General features: G+C 35.1%; 1 protein-coding gene across 3 annotated transcripts in view; it reads right to left on the reverse strand.

The window, feature by feature from the left end:
- Positions 1–2,690: 2,690 nt before the first annotated feature.
- sema5a (sema domain, seven thrombospondin repeats (type 1 and type 1-like), transmembrane domain (TM) and short cytoplasmic domain, (semaphorin) 5A) overlaps positions 2,691–19,133 on the reverse strand; it is a 196,038-nt gene continuing 179,595 nt past the window's right edge. For 2 of the 3 annotated variants that reach the window (XM_027169818.2, XM_027169808.2), the window contains exons 20-23: positions 16,691–16,846; positions 12,493–12,537; positions 10,771–10,982; positions 2,691–4,772 (exon numbers count right to left, since the gene is read on the reverse strand). In XM_027169818.2, coding sequence (XP_027025619.1) covers positions 4,653–4,772; positions 10,771–10,982; positions 12,493–12,537; positions 16,691–16,846 — 533 coding nt within the window. In that variant the 3' untranslated portion in view covers positions 2,691–4,652. Of the gene's footprint in view, positions 4,773–7,145; positions 7,311–10,770; positions 10,983–12,492; positions 12,538–16,690; positions 16,847–19,133 lie in introns of all 3 variants that reach the window. The other variant, XR_007139559.1, reaches the window with a different exon arrangement.

Consider the following 19,133-nt stretch of genomic DNA (forward strand, 5'->3'; position numbering starts at 1 on the left):
TCAGAGAACCCAGAGGAAACCCCTGAGGCACGGGGAGAACATGCAAACTCCACACACACAAGGTGGTTGCAGAGGTGGGAATCGAACCCCCAACTCTGGAGTTGTGAGGCAAACGTGCTAACCACTAAGCCACCGTGCCCCCCGTGTTGATTTTTCACATATTTAAACATCCAACATCTTTGGGATCATGAGGCATAAACTATAGAAATAAACAGTTCTAAATCAGTGACTGCTAATATTAAGTGGGAAGGATTAAGTCTAAACCTACAGTATCAATAGCCTAACAATGATATTGTGATTTCTTCATTTTTAAAACATGTAAAAAAATGAATGAAAGATGTCCTGCAGAAAAGTTATAGTTCTAATCTTTTTAATATTTCCTTTTGGTTAATTTAGGCATTTAATGGGGGGAAAAGGGTGATATGAGTAAATGATCCATTTTATTCGCATTGCAACTAAACCCATATCAGCCTCCATCTCCAAATTTATCATATTGTTCTATGTATTTTTCTTACAACAGTTGCATGGCTTTGTGCCCCAAAACTCCAGAATAATTTGGTAAAAATTTTAAAAGCAAGAAATCCAAATTTATTTGTCTCTTTATCTTAGAAATACAGAGAGGATTTGACCATAGCTATAGAAAATCATCAGATACAGCAGACATTCATGTGAACAATATATTAGTGGAAAATATAATGATTAAAGGATCACAAAATCTAAAAAAGTCTAATGTAGATTTATGTTCTTTAGAATGCTTTAAACATTTTGAAATCGATATAAAATATTCGTAATACACTGTACAATAAAAAATAAGTAGAAAATAAGTAGAATTAAGATATTGGTCCAAATTTCCATTTTATAATGACAAGGATTTATTCAAAGCAAGATGCCGTCTAAGGTAAGGATTTGCTAAATAAAATATTGTGGTTTTTTCACCATTTTTCAGACTCATTAATTTATTAGGTTTATTCTTAGAAGTTTGTGTGATCAAACATGATGAAATAATTTATAAATTTGAACAAATTTAGTATCATTCCAATTAGAGTACCAAGTCATAATCGCATATACTGTATGTAACTGTTATGGTCTATTAAATGCAATACAGTTTTAAACTAAAATTTATAAATAAATTCACACACACTGTAGCTGCATTAGGCTGAGGGCTGCACATCTGCTCTATTCGAGGACACAGGTTTTTTTTCTTCCCTCTTCCCCATTAGCCCTCAGGTTATTCCATCTAATTCATTTCACTAATAATTTGGTTTGAAGTAAGGGTTTGTTTCAGGATGGGAACTTGGCTATATTTATACATTTATAAAAAGCTTTAATTAAATATCCCTTTAATGAATTCTGATCTAGTTCTATAAATAGAGCTCTGAGATCTACCCCCTGGGTTAGTTGGAAAGGTTTATATTTTTTTAACTGGAAAAAAGCTCTTAATAAAGATTGTGATATAAAATCATACCAAACGGATCACCTTTATTTGTAGAAACCTTAGAAATACATAAGCCACTAAAGTTGGAATTTCCCTTCTCTATTTACTTCTGTTCTTGGCACTTGGATGTCTTTCCTTATATTGGTTTATTTTTCATGGAAAGCAGAAGAAGCCTTTATTATTGTCACATACATTACATCACAGTGGAATTCTTATCTTCTCATATCCCAGTGCTCTCAGCGCTGGGGCTTGAACCCTGATCATCAGATCAACAACCCACTGCCATCAATTATTAATTTGTTCACCTTAGAAAACCTGATCATGTTAAGACTTTGTGACAGTTTGGAGGTGAAGTGTGAATCTAGGAGGACAGGAAATGAGGGAAGCAGACGAAGCTGGGGATCTAGGGAAATATTACTGGTGATTGAGACCCTACCATCTGCTAGACCAGTTTACTTACCTTTTTCATTCCCACTCTACCCATTTAATAATTAGTATTTCCACATGTTCATGCATCTTGCCCATGTCTGAAGATCTATGATCTATTTCAAGGCAGATCCCTAGATCCTTAATTTTCCGATCTTACTACTTAGAAAACCTGATAATGAGACATGGATATGCTCTGGCTTTCACCTAATTCCTCTTGTGACTCCATGTGCACAAATTCAAACCTTGGGACAAATGAACACTTACATGTGTGCTTTTGGAACTTGGAGAAAACACACACGGACATAAGAAGAGCATGTTAAAGGAAGTAACTCAAGCTGCAGAACTCCTATATCAAAAAGGGAGATTGTTTCTATGCAGCTGATGATAATTCAATGTAAATCAGGCAAAGATTTATTCATGTATCAAATCTGTGCTTTTTTCTGTGTAACTTTGATAAACACGGGCCATTCTATCTTATTTATTTGATCCCAATATGTCCTGAAACATGTCCTGAAAATGTAGAATTTAAACCATAAATGAACTTGACTGAAGCTTCAGCTTATTTTTAAAGCACATAGACATTCTAATAAATGAAACATGTTTGCTGTTTAATTGTACAGACTCTTTCCAAACGAAATGCAGCAATGACATTTCTATAATAAGAGGATTATGTCTGCTAAATTTCTTGATTTTCTTCCACGGATAAACTCTGGATCTACCAAGACACTGATCACAGTAACACTTTCAAATGAATGAATGATGTAATAAAAGCATGCTGTATTGATGTATCATTGGTGTTCAGGACAAATGACACACAGACCCAGTGTTTGTGTCACACTTCTAGACAGGGTCGGTGTTTGTATAATTGCATAATGAATGGAGCACTGTGTGTGAGTATCGCTTATACATCTGGGTACAAATTATACTTCAAAAGAAGGTCAGGTTCAGACTGTACACCAGTCCTCTGAGAGTATGTTTGCATAATGTCACATTGGTTTAAATGGAGCAGAACGCACATCCCTCTCTATAGCATATGACTGACACTAACAACTTCCCAAATACAGTGAGTCCCTGAGAGATGCCGACAGTAATTTCGTCTCTAGTGAACGTCAGCTCAAGGTAAACACTGATCGATTCCTCCTCCTGTTGAAGCTGCACTGGAATCAGCCATATCAGCACTCCGATGCTGCTCACACGCTGTGGGACTTGATTAATTGCACACACTCGATTACCCTCTAAACACATCAGCCCATCAGGTTGAAGGTTGACAGAGAACAGTGCTCCTGTGCATAACGATGTCAAACAAAACAGGATCGACGTCACCGCAAAGTATCCTTCACGCTTCCAAACTCTGTAAGAAACGCCATCCATCACGACCCGGAGCCTCACAGCGGTTTACACTGAAACTGAAACACTGAGTCACCAAAACACTGAGATTGTATGAAGCTGTTTTAATTTATGCACATTAAAACAAGCGAACAAAACTTTTGCATGTAAAAAACCCAAAACAATTAGTAGAAATTGAACACAACAGATATCCCAGCACTGATTACTGCATTACCATATTTTCCAGACAATAAGTCGCTCCAGAGTGTTGGGTCCTGTTAACAGTGTTATGAGACAACTGAGAAATAGAAGTGAATGATACTTTACGTAACTTCTAATGTAGAGTATCCCCTATGTACCAACAGACAAAATAATGTTAAGGATCATTTGCCAAACATGATTAAAGTCTATGTAGCGAGGCTACCGTAAAGACACAAACAAATTACAATTACAAAAAAAAAAAAAAAAAAAATTCAGCATAAACTGCGAAATATTAGAACATACAGTGTGAGAAAGAAAAATTGCACCTTATAGTCTGGAAAATACAGCACCAATATGGTTATCATCATGAAGAAATGATGTTACCTTTTAGATGATGCGGTAAAACATTAGTGTCCCTTTAGAAAATAGGAGCTCGTGATGCAGTTATAACATCTTGTTCTAAACATCTGAACATAAATATGATCTTAGTATTCAAATTAGCAAAGGAGTACAGTTATAAAAAAGGTGTTAGTGTGTTTGTTTTTAAATGTTAAATTCTCTTTTTAAAGTTAATGATTTACAGTGGGACAAAACGACAAGCATTATAAGAGTTTGGTCTACAAAAGCTACACAGATTTATGATGAATGTACTGTACAAGACAAAAAATAAACCCACAGATATTCCCATCACTGGACTTAGCTTGAGTGGATAAACATATTTGCCAGACACCAAAGTATCTACACTTGTTCTTTTTAGGCAGGCAAATATTCTGGGCACCAATGTGGGAGGCACGGGGTCGCTGCTGATTCAGCACAGCAGACAAAGCTGTCAAGGGTCAATCTGGTCATTGAGGACGTGACCTGGTCTGCTGGAGCGCGATCAACCATGCAATGCAAAGAAATAAACTAAAAGATGAAAATCATGCAAAAAAGCCCCAAACCCTTGCCCAAAGGTCTTTCTTAAAGAGTTTGCAGAGGAATCAAATCCTCTCTCAAAGTTTTTTTAAAACAATTCTCCAACTTGGAGATATCCTTTCAAAGTTGAGTTTGTGCAGTAATGTCCACACACGTGAAGAGCACAATGTCCTTGTTAGAGTTGAAGGTGGTTTGATGGGGGTTTACTGACATGTGAAGTTAAAATGCTCCCACATAAAACATCATACAGCAATGCAAGCCATGAGGAAAGAAAAAAGAGTCCATAAACTGTGCACAGTGGTGGAATTGCAAATTAAGCAGTGCTGGTCCTACAACTCGATTGTGATTAATAGTCATCGTAGGTGTTGACATCCGTGAAATAGGCGTTGGTGTACGTTTTTCCAGCTAATTGGGGGTTAAAATATTTATTTCTTTCCTCCAGGATCAAGTTGTTCTTGTTGAAAGCCTGTGAATGAGAGAGAAGTGCATTGAGCAAATTTTTATTTAAACGATTTCTCGTTTCTAGATTAAAATACATCACAAAGCAAAAGGAAAAGAGTTTAAAACATTACTACAAACACTAAAATGATAAAATGCACTAAACAATAAATAAAAGAAAAATAAATCAAATACACCGGTGAATAATGAGTGGATCTTCTAGTGTCATGTACACTTCATACAGTATGTAGTCATCTCCTCTACAAACCACGTAGCAAGATACGACCTATTTAGGTATTAATTTAGCAAAGAAATAAGACTTTGTGACAGTTTGGAGGTGAAGTGTGAATCTAGGAGGACAGGAAATGAGGGAAGCAGATGAAGCTGGGGATCTAGGGAAATATTACTGGTGATTGAGACCCTACCATCTGCTAGACCAGTTTACTTACCTTTTTCATTCCCACTCTACCCATTTAATAATTAGTATTTCCGCGTGTTCATGCATCTTGCCAATGTCTGATGATCTATGATCTATTTCAAGGCAGATCCCTAGATCCTTAATTTTCCCATCTTACTACTTCAATAATTTATCGAGATTTTTATTCCTTCTAATTGCCTTATTTCTCTTGTCCTTAGGGATATGCTGTTTCCCCAGTCCAAGCAGTTCTTTAATGCTGCTAATTCCATGATTTTCTTGGCCCTTACTGTTTCTTTATTTCCTAGTAGACTTATTTGCCTTGTTAGTTCTTTCTTTTCTATAGTCCTCCTAGTTGCAAACGTTTCTGGACACTTGACCATCACAAACATACGTGCCCATTCCAAACTGATGCCCATTAACACACAGTTTACCCTGATGGAAATGCCACAAGAGCATTAGTGAAGTTTGGCACTTGTGTAAAGAAGTGTGTAAGAAGGCATGGTGCCAACATTCATCCCAAATATCTTCAGGGGGTATGTGGTCATGGCTTGAGCCACTCACGTTCTTCCACATCAAACTTGGCAAGCCATGTCTTCATTGACCTTGGATTCTACCCAGGGGCAATACCATGCTAAAACAGATTTGAGCATTTAGGTTCTAGTAAAGTGAAGTACCAAGACATTCTAGGCACTTCTAGGGATATTCAACATACTTTTGGCCATATAATATACTATATGTTGTTTCCCTAGTCCTCATAGTTCCCCTGTTCCTTTAGTCTTCCTCTCTATTACTGCAAGTTATGTTGTTTCCCAAACCCCTAATTCCTTGGTTTCTACAGTCATCCTCGCTTATTTCTTTAGTCCTCCTTATTATGTTGTTTCCCTAATTCTCTGTTTCTCAAACTTCTCTCATTTTCTTAGTCATCCTGATTCAACTGTTTTCAAAGTACTTGTGTCCATATTTCCCCTGCTGTCTTTTTATTCACCTATACCTATAAATATGTATATTTATCCAGTCTTCTTCATTGCCTTGTCCTGCTAGTCTTCATATTTTCCTGTTCTTATTGTTTATTTTCATTATTTCCTTAAACCTCCAAGTTTCTTCAATCTTCATTTCCTCCCTCCAGCTTCCTCTGCAGTTTTTCCCAACTCTTCTAGGTCCCTTGTAAATCCTTAGTCTTCTTAGTTGCCATGAATTTGCTAGTTTTCACATTTATTTGGCCCATCATTTGCCCTCACTCTCCTAGTTTCTTTGTTTTTCTATTCCCCTTAGTTCTGTAGTTGTCCTTATCTTTGTTCACTGCTTTCCATAATCTACCTTGTTTCCTGATTACACTTAGATGCCTTGCCTTTGGTTTTATGGCTTTTTAAGTCATTCAAGATCTCTTGTTTTTCTGGTCCTCCAGGATCATTAGTTTCCATAATGCTCCTAGTCCCTTGTTTTCCAAACAAACACTTTTTGCCTCATTTGCCCCTAGTTCCTAAGATTTATTTTGCGACCTCCTAGGTTTTGCTTTAGTGGTTTTTAGATTTAGATCACGGATTAACCTCTGCCTATGTTTGACCTCTGATATGGAATTGGATGGAAATGAGAATAGGTTTACTCAAATAAAGTGACTTCTCTATGACAGGTGCAACCAAATCATCATGATAATTTAGTATATTTTACCCATCTAATCAGAATATATTAATTCGATCAACCTGTCTAAATTAAATTTGATAGAAAACAAAAATGCTCAATAATGTAATCAGTCTAACAGCTAAAAGAACCTTGGCCCTGTACTTTGTGAACAGTGTAACAAAGAAAACGGAAAGTAAAGCGACAAGCAAGTAAACATATGACTGATGTGTCCATTTCATGACAGCAGTAACACAGAACAGGCAACGAAGTAACACACTGCCTTTTCACAAGCCTTGGTTTCTCTGAGCCTTGTGAAATAAGCTGAATGATGGAAAAACCCGAAGAACAAATGCGTGAGCACACCTGCCAGAGAACGAGAGAATCACAGGGGAAGGACAGACGCAGGAGAGGACATATGCTGATCGAGAGTTAGTAGAAAATCTCCAAGCGTCGGGTCACACCAGTGTTAGTGGATAAAGCCTGGCGCATGCTGTGGTCATCCAAAGGTAAGAGTACAGAAACGTCAGGCTGCGAAGAGGAAGGGAGCAGAGCGAAATCAGGACTAAATACTCTGTACTAATCCTGTAAAAATACCTTTGATTTGTATACTTACTCATGGGTCCACTAGCAAGCAGAATTGTGTACTGTATGTTTACACAGGCAAACACATTATATATGCATTCTAGCAATATTGTAGTAATATACTGTAATAGCTAAAATAATAGCATCGTTTAGCTATTAATATATCAGCGCAATACCCTACAGCTAATTAGGGTGATTTTTAAAAAATAAATAAATAAAGCTTTGTTTGTCACATATACATTATAGCACAGTGAATTTCTTTTTTTGCATATCAAAACTTGTAAGGAAGCTGGGGTCAAAGCACAGGGTCAGTCATGAGACAGCACCCCTGGGACAGACAGAGCTAAGGGTCTTGTTCAATAGTCCAACACTGACAGCTTGGCAAAGCTGGTATTTGCACCGCCAACTTTGTGATCATCCCAGAGCCTTAACCATTGAGATGAAAAGTATTATACATATATGATAATAATATTATTCTAATATTGCAATATTGTTTGAATATACTGATATTAATTCAAGTAATATTTGTATTTGTATTTTGTATAAATTACCAATTGACTAAAACCATTAAGATGTTTATTTTACCTTGGGGATACTCATAAAAATAAAACCTAATTTCTTTATAATTTTAAGTTTTAAAAATTAATACAAATGTGAATCGAACAATTCTTAACATAGTGGAAATTTCATGTATGCAGGTCATCAAGTAACTGAGATTTTTAAGCACCGAATATAGAACAAATAGTTTGAGAACATTCGTTTTAAAAGTACAGTTTGATTTAATGTTAGCACCCTAGTATGTGTGGTGTATAAGGTTTATAAAGGATATTGACATGTACAGTATATCATCATGACAAACTGAGAGCGAGAGAAGAAAAATTTAGGACAAAAGCTTGATAATGAAGTGAGCAGAGCTTAAGACTGCTTCAAAGGTGCAAACGTTTGGAAAATGCAGTGGTTGTTAATGGACAAGAACAAAAATAAACAGATATACAGTATATCATGATTTCTAACATTTTAGATTTTTCCAGTCTCAAGACAAGATGATATATATGCATATGAAAATCTCAAAAATTAATGGTTTGATAAAAATCTGTCATTTCATCTTGTATTGTGTTGCTTTATGTACAGTATTTTAACTGGACGTGATCAAATCCATTGTGGCAGCATTTCATTTTTTTTTTTTATTAAACTTGTTCATTTCCATTTACAACTGAAATTTGTCTGATATCCAAAATCCGATAAATCAGGTCTTGTTGGCTTCAATATGTGTATATTATGTAAAACGATATAATAAATGTACCTTTGGTACATAGGTTAAAAAGCAGCTGGTTGTAGGTCCACTGTTTATATTCCATTCATTTCTAAGAAAAATGCTAGCTTAAAGTTAGAAATGTAAAGTCCTATTTTCCAGCAGACAGTAATTTCTGCTTGAACGCTTGCTCTGATTGGCTACTGGCAGCAAAAGAACACAAATAATTAACCATTAGCCATAAACCATTGACAATAAAAATACATTTTATTGATCACCTAGCTGTACTACCAATACTGTAACATTCATCAATTCTAGAAAATCAATACTATAAGAAATATTTATGCAACAAGTGTGTGTATTACTGTGTGTTAAATTTAAATGACATACATGTAAAAATAGTTTCAGGTTTTAAAAAAAATAAAAGATGGATATAAGTTAAAGTAAGCATTAAAAAAGTTTTTAGCAGTGGACTTTTTTGTATTAAATTTGTCTTTCTGTTAATGAAAACTCATTATATGACAACTTATTACATTCTACCCCATTTGTCCTTCCTTATAGCCTGTCAAACTCATTATAACCAATTATAATAGTGCATAATATTGTAAGTGACTGTCTGGGTGCTGGAGTCTGTGCTATAATGTAATTAGCTATAGTTATGAAATACCATAAGCAATTTTACAATAGAGACAGAATTTGCAATAAGATGGAGCTCTTTTAATTCGCCAAGACTCAAACCTAATCACTTCATAATTGTTATTTTGACCGTGTTTGCAAAACACAACACGATTCCATTGCATTTGCATTATTCTTTATGTAAAAACTCTATACTATATGAATAGTAAATTGATAAGAATGTGCAACAATAGTATGAGCAGCCTCTGAGTAAAATGGTCTTGTTTTTACATCAGCTAATCTTCTTTACGCACCAAATACACAAGTCAGGGTAAGATAATCACTTATGAGAAAGCAATGGATGAGGGATGAATTTTTAGACCGAAACAAGAGCGAGAGACACAAAGAACACACTGGATTAAACAATATACGTTTACAGTTGGGTCCAAACCTCAGACTTCACTACCAAGGACTGGTGTTAGTATATCAGTTATCATAAAATATTGAAATAAATAATATTCCACAAACAAGATTTTAGATCAACTAAGCTACGAAATGTGTTCTTATTGATCGAAGACATTTGCTCTTGATCCTACCCCCTGAAAAATGCAGCATTATTTGATGCTTTGTCAGTGAAACTCATTTTAAGTGCAGAAACAGAGACAAAAATAAGCATAACCACAGATTTCTTTAACTTTATTTTAACTAAACCATGTGTTAAAATGGAAATCTAAAAAGTTATAGTATTTTTAATGCTTTAACATTTTCTGAGCTTTTTAACTACTTTTAACAGTAACAGCTCTTAATTCAGCTCTTTTTAACTAGTTTATTGATTTATTAGAATGACTATAAATGTATTATCTTCTTTTTACCTGGTGAAATGATGTACTTACTGTATTTCAGTTTTAAATGCTCTAGCAATCACATCTTGAAGTGTCATGCAGAATTTTATTGTTATTTAATTTTATTTAATATTAGTATGTGCTTTATCTTGTTAAAAAAATAATAGTATTCGGTGGTCGTTTTTTGTTCCCTGTAAAAAAAAGTAGTACAATGCTGTTTTAAGGTGAATCTCTATACAATGAACTACTAAGGTTTTATAATAGTTTACAAAGGTGTGAGAGGTGCTGTGATCATTGTGGTTTTTAAAATAATATAAAATAAAAAAAAAAACTCAACCCATTTAATTCATTATTTATTATCACAAATAACCCTTTAAACATGCTGCATGGTACAAAGCATTTGTTACTTTTTACTCCTCTCTAAATCCATCATGTTTTTGGAACTGACTCTTTTAAATGTTTCTGTATTTCTGTATTTTCTGTTTTTTTTTTTTTTTTTTTTTTTTTTACCTTTGGTTATTGATTATCCCAGTTTATTGTTTTGTGGTCACTTAATTGTGTTCACCCTAATAGAGCATGCTGAGCACCCACATTTGCATCCTGTCTCTTAATTCTACAAAACAGTTATAGATTCTTGTGATTCATGATTGAAATGGTGCATTTATGTTATCTGTGAGCAGCAGAGAGCTGAACTGACCTTAATGGCTTCCACTGTATCATATTTATCCAGTTTATTGATGTGGTTGGTGATGCTGGTGTTGAGAGGTGCAGCAGAAATGGGATGGATCACTGTTGCATCATGGGATTGTTGCTGATATCTTTGACAGTAGGTGTAGACCAGTAGAGTCACCAAACAGCCTAGAATGGAGCTGCTCAATCCCACAGCGATCATGTGGAAGACGTTGAAGTCTGTGCAATGAAAGAACAGATGGTGAATTAAACTGATCCAGAATTAACTCAGTCAAATCAGAAAAGATTTTGCAACATGTCACACTGGCACGGTTTCTCTAACAAGTGGTAGCTCAGGGGTTAAGGTGCTGAACTACTGATAGGAAAGTTGTGAGTTTAAATCCTAGAGCCACAGAGCTGCTGCTGCTGCTGCTACTGCTGGGCCCTTGGGCAAGTTCCTCAACCCTGAGCAGTAGTTGTATAAAACAGATAAACTTAAATCACTCTGGATAAGGGTGCCAAGAGCAAATGTCTAATACACAAACAGAAGTAACAAAAAAGGTGACTTTAGTGACAGCACTTCAAGCTATTTCAAGACCTATGCACAAGGGTGTTTGTTTCACAAAACCTAGTGACATGATTATAGTTAACAAAGGACATTTGGTATTTTGAAAATAATAAATATTATAATTGCATTACTATGTGATTTAAGGAAGTCCAAATGGACATGTGCGCATGTTGTTCTTACTAATTTATATAAGCAAATATCCTCAAGTTACAACAAAAAAATACCCTCTTAGGTTTTTCTTTATGTTGTCACTATCTATATGCATTCTGGATCTGGATGTAGGTTTAAATACAGTATTAGTTTAGTTGGTTAGTAAGCATTTTAGAGGAACAAATCCTTATGTTTTAGACTTTTATTTCCACTTTCAATTTTCAAGTTTTTTATACTGACTGAAAACTGTGGGGTGAATCTTTGTGCCTGCTTTGTAGAGGAGAAAGAGTGAATATAAATTGCCTGTTGGGTAACATTCTCAGAAAATAATTCTCTTCTTGCCAGAAGCAATTTTGTTTAGCATGTGAAATATAAAAACAGGTAAGGATATCTATTTCAGTATTCTAATTATTGTAGGATAACTGTATGCCAAGTCATGATTAATAATTAATTAATACAATTACTATTTTAGTTCATAAAAACACTCATGGTAGTTTTATGCCCTTGTTTCTGAGTCAGTAAATCCATAATCTCTCTATTATCTGAAATAGTTTTACACAAAGCCTGAAAATTATCTGTTATTTTATTCATGGCATTTAATGTCTCTATGCACTGTGCATATTTTTGAAGTGCCATAAAACCTGTTGCTCAATTACTTGGAATAAAACTGCAGTTTATTAAAGAATAACAGAATCGAAAAAGATGATTTTCCTGCATCTTTGAACCATATTCAATTTTCTATATCTGTTAAAGTAATAACTGTGCTAGTGCTGTCACAATCCCATATTTAGTCAATGTGTTCGTCTTTTCACACTTATGAGTATGTTCTTGTCTTACACTTTACTATTTGCACTTTGTGTAGTTGTGTGTGTGTGTGTGTGTGTGTGTGTGTGTGTGTGTGTGTGTGTTGCCTTTTGTGTTGCATTCTAAGCCTCGATATTTCACATGTAGAGGATGTGATAATATAAAATCATCTTGACTTGTCCATCTGGTGTATAATAGAAGTGAGTAATGCACTGCATAAATCATTACCTCCACAGCGTCTCTCCGTGTGACTCGAGTGTGCTACAGAGATCTCTGAGGAGAAAAAAGAACAAAGCATAAGTGTTAGGCTGATAAGGGAGAGACAAATAGCTAATAATAAAGCTGGCAACCAGTGTGCTTGTGATGACGAGTGCCAGGTGTAATTAAATGAAATGAAGTTTTTTAATGGAGTGCTTCCAAAGGCTTCTGTAATGAATTGTAATGGAAGGGTGCCAAACTCATCTCATCACAGAGTACTTGTTGATTGAGTACAGAGTACAGATTGATAAGCCTTATCTGCATATGCACATACTCATGCATTAATGTATAAAAAACTATGGCTAAAATCATATTACTCTTATATTCACTCTGTTTGAATAGTTAGGTTAGGGATTAGGCTATTTGTTTAGTGTCTATATCATATGGTTTAGTTATTTTGAGTCCTGTAGTGTTCGCATCTTCAATTCAATTGGTTATGGGAGGTGTGGAAATGTCACTCAAGTGTGAACCAAATAAACATCACCAATCTCTAAAGTCCTGACTACAAATGCTCTCATCCACTACTCTTTAATGAGAGCTTTAAATAAGAATACTAAATACAGATGTCAGGTTTATCAGTTTTTTTTCTGAGTCCTTCAAAACATGATTTGTTTCTAGTTGTTCACCAAACAATTTAAAGACATTGTCTAGAATGTTTTGAAGCCCTTTTGGGACAGGATTAGTCTTTCACATGGTTATATCTGTAATACAACATCTGCATGCCACATTCAAAATAAAACTGCAAAGCTTTGTGTACACACTGGACAATAGGTTTTCAGCAGGTTTCTTTTGGTATGAACACAGATCACAGCCTGCTGTAATGGGTGATTACAGATCACAGGAAGTAATACATACCTTAACCGACTTATCGTTTGTGAGACTTTTCTAAAGCATCTACTTCTTGATTGATTGGAAGTAGTTCGACAATTTCTGCACATCAATGATGATTTATAGCAGGGAGCAAAAATGTTTTTTTTTGGTTTAAGATGATGTGTCTACTGAGATACTTTCAGGTACTTATTCCTTATAATAATAACTATTGCATGATATGCTATTATATAACGTTTCTAAGGCTATTACCTTATCTTTAGAATTTTAGAATAAAATTTCCTCCTGAATGCAATTTTGGCTTCACATAATATTTATTTGTTTTCAAATCTTTTAAAGATTTCTGGAGTGTAAAAGAATTTCATCTCTGTGTTTTGTTGTGCCCATTATCTACACTGTATGCCTTCATCATGTCACACCCCACAATGGTAGTGAATATGAAAGTATACAATCAAATATTTGTATTTTTGTTCTCAAAAACATTTTTAGGAAGCTTCAATATGCTTAAATTTTCACCCAAATGTTTATATCTTCAATTGTTATATCAAACCCATTTCAGCTCTTTGAGATGCCCAAATTTCTTGTTCTTAAACATGTAAAATTTGAAGCCATTATCTTCAACTAATAAAAACATATCAGACTGAAAACCTACAGTGTCCTGACCATTTCGATATCACTAAAATGTATGGCAAGAAAATAATTCATTTCTTTGTACTATTTAATAATTATCTAATAAGTCAATTGCCATTCTGCTGCAGGAATAAAATGTCAGTATACTGGATAAAGGGTAATAATAAAATATCTTTAGGTACAAGTAATACCAAAATGTTTTACATTTGAAAGATTTAACAGATGCTTGTTGTCATGTCAGTTCTTTTGTTTGATTAATTTATCTAAAGTCACTATTTTTATCCTGAGGGATTCCGTGGACTCAGAAATACTTGGTGCAAATTAGGTACACAGGATATGGCACCACTAGAATGCACACAGTAACAGTTGCACATATGCACACAGTAACAATAACTCCTATGGGCAAATAAGATTTTGCAACTAATCCAACCAGCAAGTATTGTGGTCAGTGAGAACAAACTAAAGAGGAAATCCACAAAGACATAAGAATAAAGTAAAATACCAGGACCATGCAGCTGTGAAGCAACAGTGCAACCTGCCATACAATTATGCTCCAACATATAACAATTAACTTTAAAACATTTGTTTTAAATGAGCAATTAAAGTATATGTATATGTATTTTAAATACACCATGATTACATAAACCTTGCTTTTATATAAACTAATGAAACGTTCAATATTGCCAATCTTTCCCTCTGTACAGTATTGCAACACTTATATATGGTTGAAATGACAATAAAAGCCCTATAGAGTCTCCACAAACAGTAATCTATCTCAGTTTTATCTCAGTATCTCAGTTTTCCTGATTGTTTATAAATGCAAATGGATCCCAATACATATTATTGTAATGCCTGTGGTCGTTCAGTCCACTTACATGAGGAAAGGGACGAGTCACTAATTAGCCCAGCGCCACTGAGATTGATTGTTTGATGGGACGTACATTACCGTCTATCGATATGAAGACAACTTGGAGTCTGTGCTCTGAAATCGATACAGGAAATATGTCTATGCGTTTCTATTTTCTGTAGCTCCTGCTCCAGCTAATCCTTTTCAATTGATTATTAGTGTTACTGTATGTCAGTGCTTTTAGTTGTGTCATATTATTCAGTAATATGAGCTTGGGTGCTTGGGTTGGGATTCCTTGTAAAGTTGGGATTCCTTTTTTTTTACTTCCCAGCCGGGGGTTTCCATTGTCGCTTTTAAAAGCAGACTGATGGACTAGTTCAAAGCCCATCCCTTTGGACTAAATGTAGCACGCAGTATATCTATTTTTAGTTCTGTTTATGCAAGAACCTTAAAATGAAAGAAAAATCAGGGACAATCAGGACAGAAGAAGAGCCTGTGAGTTTCATCAACAGTTGTTTGAGGTTATTTTTTTTGCAATAAGCAACACTAGTTGCATAGTCTTCTGAATAGTCTGTCTCTGTCTCTGTCCAATCTATGAACCATGTTGGATAGTTAGTTATTTGAATGTCTTTGGTGTTATCATTATTGGCCAGTTCACCTATATACCATTTCACCATGGTCACTGTTGGATGACTGTTAAAAAAGGGTGTAAATTCACTTTTAGGGTCTACCCTTATAGCAGAACTATCTGCATACTGGGACTCTTATACTATACTGTACTAGACTTTTCTTATTGATGTTGATTGTCTCTGACTTTCATCCAATCAATGGTCTCATAGTGTAACCGGACATGATGCTAAGCTTTTTATGCATATGATCCAGATGCAGATATAAAAAGGCTTTTATCTTTTTTTTTTTACCATCAGTAGAGTCAGGTAAGTTGCCAAATTGCATGCTTTATTTGGCCAGTACAAAGTGTCTTCCTTGAGGACGAGAGACCAACCATATGCTATGGCTGACCCCAACGGTGCTAAAGGTAATGACCACCTATTTGCTGTTGTGAATGTACCTAGACCAGCCCTGTATTCATTGTGGGTTCTCAAGCACTTTGTGGAAGTGACTGTTAGCTAGTGGCTCAGTGACCAGCTGCCTGTACTGTACACTTTGGCGAGCAAAGTAAAAGGGCTCCACTGTGACAGGCTATGCTATTATGTAAATTATGGTATTGCACAAGCATACTTGAATGAAGGTCAAGAGGCATTGTCTTCTATTTAATGCCTTTTGATGTGGAGGCTCTGGCTACTTTCTAGGAGGCACTAAGAGGAGTGTCACTTGCAAATATTTGTGAAGTGTGTTCATGGAGCTCACGGTCAACCATCGGCAAATTTAACAGACTCAATGCTGCTTAATTGCAGCCCAGAGTTAAGAATGATTTGAGAATTTAACCTTGTGATTTCTAGTTTCCCCGTTTTGTATTTCTTCAGAGTCCTAATTTTCTGAATTTAAATGATTTTAGTTTCTTACTTTGGTTCCAATATTTTTTATTAATACTAGATTTGCTGTCTTAATTCCTTAGCAACATAACTACCCAATCATCAAGTACACTACAGTTCTCAGATTTAGTCATTTTCAAGGTTTTTACTTTTATTTCCCAGTTTCCAAACACCTGCAGTTACTCAGTTTTTTGCTTTTCCTGTTTCCGAGTTTGTCATTTGACCTTGTATTTATTTATTTATTAAAGATGCTATATAAATGTAATTCAATTGACTTTTGCATATGCCCTAACTTTGCTGAGTATGGTCCCATGGTGCTACTATAAGTGAGTGTGTGTGTGTGTGTGTTTGTGTGTGTGTGTGTGTCCACCTGGGATAAAGTTGGAGTCAGACAGGCAGGCACGGACTTCACTGCTGTTTCCAGAACACTGATTCCCAGTAGGAAATAGAACGTCACAGTGTCGAAGACGAATTTGAGAACCAGACGAATCACAGTGGGACCATTCAGACCAGTCAGACCAACTCTCTGTGAAAAAAATGGCATTAACTTTATTTTTCACTTCAATAGATTTATACACAATTAAGAACTTTTATAAAAAATAAATAAATAAATAAAAAACTCCTGCAATTCAAACATTTGAATGCTGAAATGCTCACTTTGTTCAGTAGCTGTAGGTTTTAATCATCTGTATGTTTAGTAAAGATAGTTCAAGCATAACGTATAGTAAAATGTATAATACATTCAAGTGGGTGCTCGATAAAAAGGTGATTTCTCTTTGCTTTCTCATCCAAAGCTTGAGCCTATAAACTGATTCCATAATCACCTCCACCTACACCAACTCCCACGATCACCTAACCATTATGGCATAAACTCTTGAGCTAACCTCCATGACAAACTCTGGAGCTGAATAAAGTGAACCTGTATTACATTTTAAATAAAAAAATAATCATTAAAAGCTTTTTATCAGCTGAATCCTGAAAATATTTGGAACAAACACCTGCAACTGGCTAATAAATCAAAACTGGTGCGACAGTCCTGAGGGATTTGAGCAATGCAGAGCTTAGCATTCAACCTCATTTAACACCTCTAATGTAACTCATCAGCTAATGATTAAGATTTATATAGACTGAATTAGAAAGTAAACACAAATCAATTCAGGACTGATGCCCATACATAACAGAGGTTGCTGTTGACAAAATAGTGATTTGTCCTGCCAGAATGGTCTCAGATTTAATTGATTCTTGTCATATTTGAAATAATTAAGAATTAGATAAGATTAATTTAGCTGCAGTCTTTTTATTATACCTTGATGACATCACCCTATATTCAGCACTTTAATAACCAATGTGAGCTAAACTTTGAGGTTATCATTTTGTTTTTGTTTAGAATAGTGCTTTCCTTTCTTATTTCTGGGTGTGAACATATTTCTAATATTCTAATGGCATTATAATAACAACTGTTTAATTACACCTGGGTGAATAGAAGTGTGTCTATCCTGATTTTGCCAAATGTTTCTAGGTGAAGCCTAAGTTACATTTCCCCCCAACATTTTCTCCATTATTTGATCATCTGCCAGTTCTCACACACCAGCTAGATACCGACGGCAGAGGGTGAAGGCTAACATATGCTTCCTCTGAGACACATGAAGAAAAATGCATCCTTTTCAGCTACTGTTTCTGCTGCATCTCTAAACAGCATAACACATTCAAAGGAATAGTGCAGTCTACCACATACTGTACACTAATGACTTGTTAGTGTCATGCTAATTTACACAGGAAAGAAAATGTCACCCACTGTGTCACCTTGGCCAGATACGACTTCAATATTTCTGGCTAAGAGCATTCAATGATATAAACTACCCAATAAACCAAACATAATAAAAGCACAACTGAAGTGTATACATATATTTATTCTCTACCATTCAGAAGTTAAGGGTCCTTAACTTAAAATTTCCATGTTTTTCTGTTTACAATCATTTTTGCATTGTTCCATGTAGGGAGTAGTTCACAGCATGGTCACCTACATTGCTGGGATCACTTGAACATTTCCATTTTTTAAAGAAAAACCCCGCTTGTATCCACTTCAAGAATATCAAATGAATCAGACACATTTTTAAAGAAAGATCTACACTGTCGTAAAGAGACTAAATATCAGCAATCATCAGTCCTCTGTTTCAGTCTCATGCTATGCTTGCTAATCCAAGTTTATCCCTTTTTTTAGGCTAAGTGATTATTAGAAAACCATTTTACAATCATGCTAGCATAGCTGAAAACTGCTGTACTGATTAAGAGAGCAAGAAAAGTGGCCTTATTTGGGTTAGCTTAGTATCTGGAGCATCACGTGTTGTGGGTGTGTTTACTGACTAAAGCTGTCCAGAAAGAAAGAACTACTGTAACTTTCTTTTCCTGGTGAGAACTTGTTACCATGCTGTGAACTACTCCTTTCATAAACCAATGAGGAATGATTCTAAGCAGAAAAACAAGGACATTTCCAAGTGATCCCAAACTTTTGAATGGTAGCATATTATGAATAGTGTGTTGTATTTAGGGAAAAATAGCCATGCTACACAGAGAAAATGAAATAATCACACGGTATAAAAATAATGAATGATTAGCATTACGATTATAATGTAATTTAGTTTCACATCTCATGCTTTTAATTGCATTTTATTATCCTAATGGACCCTTTATTATTTATTTCTACAATAGCGTGTGGCCAGCTTACAGCTTACATGGAAACAGCATTGAAAGAAAGAAAATGCTCGTAAATGTCGAACACCATAGCCGTATTTGATTGAATCTTTAAATTGAAT

The sequence above is a fragment of the Tachysurus fulvidraco genome, chromosome 25, assembly GCF_022655615.1.
Source record: "Tachysurus fulvidraco isolate hzauxx_2018 chromosome 25, HZAU_PFXX_2.0, whole genome shotgun sequence".
Lineage (NCBI taxonomy): Eukaryota > Metazoa > Chordata > Actinopteri > Siluriformes > Bagridae > Tachysurus > Tachysurus fulvidraco.